This window comes from Ranitomeya variabilis, chromosome 2 (assembly GCF_051348905.1).
Source record: "Ranitomeya variabilis isolate aRanVar5 chromosome 2, aRanVar5.hap1, whole genome shotgun sequence".
NCBI lineage: Eukaryota > Metazoa > Chordata > Amphibia > Anura > Dendrobatidae > Ranitomeya > Ranitomeya variabilis.
In genome coordinates, this window is record NC_135233.1 from 186,433,370 (window position 1) to 186,439,276 (window position 5,907).

General features: G+C 64.0%; 1 protein-coding gene across 2 annotated transcripts in view; it reads left to right on the forward strand.

Moving 5' to 3' along the window:
- Window positions 1-2,937: 2,937 nt before the first annotated feature.
- RPL36A (ribosomal protein L36a) overlaps window positions 2,938-5,907 on the forward strand; it is a 15,597-nt gene continuing 12,627 nt past the window's right edge. Inside the window, exons 1-2 of one of the 2 annotated variants that reach the window (XM_077283312.1) lie at window positions 2,938-2,961; window positions 3,218-3,323. In XM_077283312.1, the coding sequence (XP_077139427.1) occupies window positions 2,959-2,961; window positions 3,218-3,323 (109 nt within the window). In that variant the 5' untranslated portion in view covers window positions 2,938-2,958. Of the gene's footprint in view, window positions 2,962-2,989; window positions 3,030-3,217; window positions 3,324-5,907 lie in introns of those variants that run through there. The other variant, XM_077283311.1, reaches the window with a different exon arrangement.

A 5,907-nucleotide genomic window follows, 5' to 3' on the forward strand; every position in this document is an offset into this window, starting at 1 on the left:
CCAGGTTTGTACTCACCTGCTTCGTTAGGCCTGGGGTGTTGCTATTTAAACTTCCTGGATTCTCAGTCCAGTGCCTGGCATCGTTGTAATCAGTTCATTTCTGTTTGCTCCTGTCTTCAGGTCCTGGTTCTTTGCAAGATAAGCTAAGTCCTGCTTTCTTATTTTTGTTTATTTGCATTGTTCTTATTTTTGTCCAGATTGTACAAAATGTGATTCCTGATATCGCTGGAAGCTCTAGGGGGCTGATATTCTCCCCCCTCACCGTTAGTTGGTTTGGGGGTTCTTGGATATTCAGCGTGGATATTTTGCAGGGTTTTTTGCTGACCATATGTCATCTTACTATCTTCTGCTATTTAGTCAGTGGGCCTCTCTTTGCTAAAATCTAGTTCATTCTTACGTTTGTCTTTTCTTCTTGCCTCACCGTTATTATTTGTTGGGGGCTTGTATTTCTTTGGGGTCTTTTCTCTGGAGGCAAGAGTGGTCTTATTTTCCCTGATAGGGTTAGTTAGTTCTCCGGCTGGCGCGAGACGTCTAGGATCAACGTAGGCACGTTCCCCGGCTACTGTTAGTGTTTGTGCTAGGATCAGCTATATGGTCGGCCTAGTTACCACTTCCCTATGAGCTGGTATTTATGTTTGCAGGCTTTGCTTAGTCTCTGTGATCCCTTGCCATAGAGATCATAACAGGAGGCTGTGTGGGGCTCATGCCGTATATAGGGAGGCTGTGTGGGGCTCACGCCGCATATAAGGGGCTGTGGGGGGGTTCAAAGACATATAAGGGGGTGTCAGCATACTTAATCATGCTCAATATTAAGTGATACAATTAATATTAATACATTAATATTGAGCAGAATTTCAAGCTATTGGTTCAACCCTCCACAACAGTCATGGTGTCTCATGTGGCCCCTCGGGAAAATTACTTGCCCACCCCTGGTCTACATGATAATCCCCTGATGAACCCATAGGGGCAGTGGGGAGAAGTGCCTTGAGACATGAATGTCTGGAAACTTACAATACTGTAAGACAGTAAGTGTATTGAAGACAGCGTGCGGCTTCAACTGACGTGTCTGGGGATTTATTGGATGTTATACTGTTGATTTTCTGGATTCTTGTGGATATAAGCAGACTGCAATCCTTACTGGTAGTGTCACATACTGCACATAAGGGCTCCTTCTCACTTGCGTGAAATACGGCAGAGTCTCGCAGGTTAAAACCCGGCTCTGCCGCCGGCACTTGGGAGCGGAGCATGCAGCTCCATGTATTGCTGTGCGGCCGCACGCTCAACTCTGGAGTGCTGGCGGCAGAGCCGGGTTTTAACCTGCGAGACTCGGACGTATATCACGCAAGTGAGGAGCCCTTAGGGGGTGGATTAGGGTATTCGACAAATCCTTGTGAGATCTGGGAGGGAGCCTCTGACCCTGGGATCCTCTCTCTCCCCCCGGGATCCTCTATCTCCGGGAGCCTTTCTCTCCCTGGGAACCTCTCTCTCCCTGGGAACCTCTCTCTCAGGGATCCTCTCTCTCTCTCCAGGATCTTTTCTCTGCCCGGAGCCTCTCTTTCCCCGGGAGCCTTTCTGTCCGTGATCCTCTCGCTCACCGAAGCCTCTCTCCAGGAGCCTCTATCTCCCCGGTAGCCTCTATCTAGGAGCTTTTCTCTCTCTCTCCAGAATCCTCTCTCTCTGGGATCCTGTCTCTTCCCGAGATTCTCTGTCGCCCCAGAGCCTCTCTCTCCCCAGGAACCTCTCTCTCCCTGGGAGCCTCTCCCCCAGGATCCTGTTTCTCTCTCAGGGATCCTCGTTCTCCAGGATAATCTCTCCCTGAGATCCTGTCTCTCCCCCCGGAGCCTCTCTCTCTCCGGGATCCTGTCACTCTTGCCCTGGGACCCTCTCTGTCCGTGATCCTCTCTCTTCCCGGATCCTCTCGCTCTCCCCGGGAGCCTCTTTCTATCCCCCCATAGTCCTGTTTCCCGAAAGCCTCTCTCCCCCCAGGATTCTGTCTCTCTCTGCGATCCTTTTTCTCACCCCAGGACCTTCTCTTTCCCCTGGAGCCTCTCTCTCTCTCCCCGAAGCCTCTCTCTCTCCGGGATCCTCTCTCTCCCCTGGAGCCTCTCTCCCCCCGGACCCTGTCTCTCTCCTCCCAGAGCCCTCTCTCTCCCCTGGAGTCTTTCTCCCAGGATCCTCTCTCCCCCCGACCCTCTTTTTCCCTTGGAGCCTCCCTCTCTCCGGGCTCCTCTCTCCCCCCGGATCCTCTCTCTCCAGGATCCTGTTCTCGCCTCGGGACCTTCTCTCTCTCTTTTCTGTGGGATCCTCTTTCCCCCGGGATCCTCTCTCTCCCCCCGGAGTCTCTTTCTCGCCCTGGACCCTCTCTCTTTCTCCGGGATCCTCTCTCTCCCCCCGGATCCTCTCTCTCCCCTCAGAGCCTCTTTCTTTCCCGGGAATCCTCTCTCTCTCGCCCCGGAGTCTCTTTCTCGCCTCTGAGCCTCTCTCTCTTTCGCCAGCATTCTCTCTCCCTCTCCGGGATCCTCTCTCTCCCCCGGAGTCTCTTTCTCGCCCTGGACCCTCTCTCTTTCTCCGGGATCCTCTCTCTCCCCCCGGATCCTCTCTCTCCCCTCAGAGCCTCTTTCTTTCCCGGGAATCCTCTCTCTCTCTCCGGGATCCTCTCTCTCTCGCCCCGGAGTCTCTTTCTCGCCTCTGAGCCTCTCTCTCTTTCGCCAGCATTCTCTCTCCCTCTCCGGGATCCTCTCTCTCCCCCGGAGTCTCTTTCTCGCCTCTCTCCGTGATCCTTCCCCGAACCTCTCTTTCCCCAGGAGTCTCTCTCTCTCTCCTGACTGCTGGGATAGCACAGATGTAGGAGGCTGAAGCTCCCTCCCGCTGTCTGCTGATCTCGGGTCCTCCAGAATCAGGAAGTCATTCGTGACGTGCCACCGCTCCTGCCGTCCCCTCTCTCCAGCAGCCGTCTCTATGGTGAGTGCCGGTCTTATTAGACAACTTCCGCTTCCGGCTCTCTCTCTCTTACGGCGTCAGCTAAGATGGTGAGTGCTGTCCGTGGCGCGGCTGCAATCTGCCGCCATCCTCCATGTGTGGGCCCGCTTCCCCCCGTGTACCGTGATTGGTTTGAGCCGCTGGACACCGTGGAATAGTGTAGCGCTTATTTCCATCCGGCTTTCCCCATTACCGGGGAGTATGTACTGTGTCCACTGACCCCGCTTCTAATCGGCAGGTGAACGTCCCGAAGACCCGGAGGACCTACTGCAAGAAGTGCGGGCGGCACCAGCCACACAAAGTGACGCAGTACAAGAAGGGGAAGGACTCGCTGTACGCGCAAGGTGAGGGAGGCAGAGGGGAGGCCGCTGTGTGTGTGTGTGCGCCCGGGGGAGGCCGCTGTGTGTGTGTGCGCCCGGGGGAGGCCGCTGTGTGCGTGTGCGCCCGGGGGAGGCCGCTGTGTGTGTGTGTGCGCCCGGGGGAGGCCGCTGTGTGTGTGTGCGCGCCCGGGGGAGGCCGCTGTGTGTGTGCGCCCGGGGGAGGCCGCTGTGTGTGTGCGCCCGGGGGAGGCCGCTGTGTGTGTGTGCGCCCGGGGGAGGCCGCTGTGTGTGTAGGTGCGCCCGGGGGAGGCCGCTGTGTGTGTGTGCGCCCGGGGGAGGCCGCTGTGTGTGTGTGCGCCCGGGGGAGGCCGCTGTGTGTGTGTGCGCCCGGGGGAGGCCGCTGTGTGTGTGTGCGCCCGGGGGAGGCCGCTGTGTGTGTGTGCCCGGGGGAGGCCGCTGTGTGTGTGTGCGCCCGGGGGAGGCCGCTGTGTGTGTGTGCCCGGGGGAGGCCGCTGTGTGTGTGTGCGCGCCCGGGGGAGGCCGCTGTGTGTGTGCGCCCGGGGGAGGCCGCTGTGTGTGTGCGCCCGGGGGAGGCCGCTGTGTGTGTGTGCGCCCGGGGGAGGCCGCTGTGTGTGTAGGTGCGCCCGGGGGAGGCCGCTGTGTGTGTGTGCGCCCGGGGGAGGCCGCTGTGTGTGTGTGCGCCCGGGGGAGGCCGCTGTGTGTGTGTGCGCCCGGGGGAGGCCGCTGTGTGTGTGTGCCCGGGGGAGGCCGCTGTGTGTGTGTGCGCCCGGGGGAGGCCGCTGTGTGTGTGTGCCCGGGGGAGGCCGCTGTGTGTGTGTGCGCCCGGGGGAGGCCGCTGTGTGTGTGTGCCCGGGGGAGGCCGCTGTGTGTGTGTGCGCCCGGGGGAGGCCGCTGTGTGTGTGTGCGCCCGGGGGAGGCCGCTGTGTGTGTGTGCGCCCGGGGGAGGCCGCTGTGTGTGTGTGCGCGCCCGGGGGAGGCCGCTGTGTGTGTGTGCGCGCCCGGGGGAGGCCGCTGTGTGTGTGTGCGCGCCCGGGGGAGGCCGCTGTGTGTGTAGGTGCGCCCGGGGGAGGCCGCTGTGTGTGTGTGCCCGGGGGAGGCCGCTGTGTGTGTGTGCCCGGGGGAGGCCGCTGTGTGTGTGTGCCCGGGGGAGGCCGCTGTGTGTGTGTGCCCGGGGGAGGCCGCTGTGTGTGTGTGCCCGGGGGAGGCCGCTGTGTGTGTGTGCCCGGGGGAGGCCGCTGTGTGTGTGTGCCCGGGGGAGGCCGCTGTGTGTGTGTGCCCGGGGGAGGCCGCTGTGTGCGTGTGCCCGGGGGAGGCCGCTGTGTGTGTGTGCGCGCCCGGGGGAGGCCGCTGTGTGTGTGTGCGCGCCCGGGGGAGGCCGCTGTGTGTGTGTGCGCGCCCGGGGGAGGCCGCTGTGTGTGTAGGTGCGCCCGGGGGAGGCCGCTGTGTGTGTGTGCCCGGGGGAGGCCGCTGTGTGCGTGTGCCCGGGGGAGGCCGCTGTGTGCGTGTGCCCGGGGGAGGCCGCTGTGTGCGTGTGCCCGGGGGAGGCCGCTGTGTGCGTGTGCCCGGGGGAGGCCGCTGTGTGCGTGTGCCCGGGGGAGGCCGCTGTGTGCGTGTGCCCGGGGGAGGCCGCTGTGTGCGTGTGCCCGGGGGAGGCCGCTGTGTGCGTGTGCCCGGGGGAGGCCGCTGTGTGCGTGTGCCCGGGGGAGGCCGCTGTGTGCGTGTGCCCGGGGGAGGCCGCTGTGTGCGTGTGCCCGGGGGAGGCCGCTGTGTGCGTGTGCCCGGGGGAGGCCGCTGTGTGCGTGTGCCCGGGGGAGGCCGCTGTGTGCGTGTGCCCGGGGGAGGCCGCTGTGTGCGTGTGCCCGGGGGAGGCCGCTGTGTGCGTGTGCCCGGGGGAGGCCGCTGTGTGCGTGTGCCCGGGGGAGGCCGCTGTGTGCGTGTGCCCGGGGGAGGCCGCTGTGTGCGTGTGCCCGGGGGAGGCCGCTGTGTGCGTGTGCCCGGGGGAGGCCGCTGTGTGCGTGTGCCCGGGGGAGGCCGCTGTGTGCGTGTGCCCGGGGGAGGCCGCTGTGTGCGTGTGCCCGGGGGAGGCCGCTGTGTGCGTGTGCCCGGGGGAGGCCGCTGTGTGCGTGTGCCCGGGGGAGGCCGCTGTGTGCGTGTGCCCGGGGGAGGCCGCTGTGTGCGTGTGCCCGGGGGAGGCCGCTGTGTGCGTGTGCCCGGGGGAGGCCGCTGTGTGCGTGTGCCCGGGGGAGGCCGCTGTGTGCGTGTGCCCGGGGGAGGCCGCTGTGTGCGTGTGCCCGGGGGAGGCCGCTGTGTGCGTGTGCCCGGGGGAGGCCGCTGTGTGCGTGTGCCCGGGGGAGGCCGCTGTGTGCGTGTGCCCGGGGGAGGCCGCTGTGTGCGTGTGCCCGGGGGAGGCCGCTGTGTGCGTGTGCCCGGGGGAGGCCGCTGTGTGCGTGTGCCCGGGGGAGGCCGCTGTGTGCGTGTGCCCGGGGGAGGCCGCTGTGTGCGTGTGCCCGGGGGAGGCCGCTGTGTGCGTGTGCCCGGGGGAGGCCGCTGTGTGCGTGTGCCCGGGGGAGGCCGCTGTGTGCGTGTG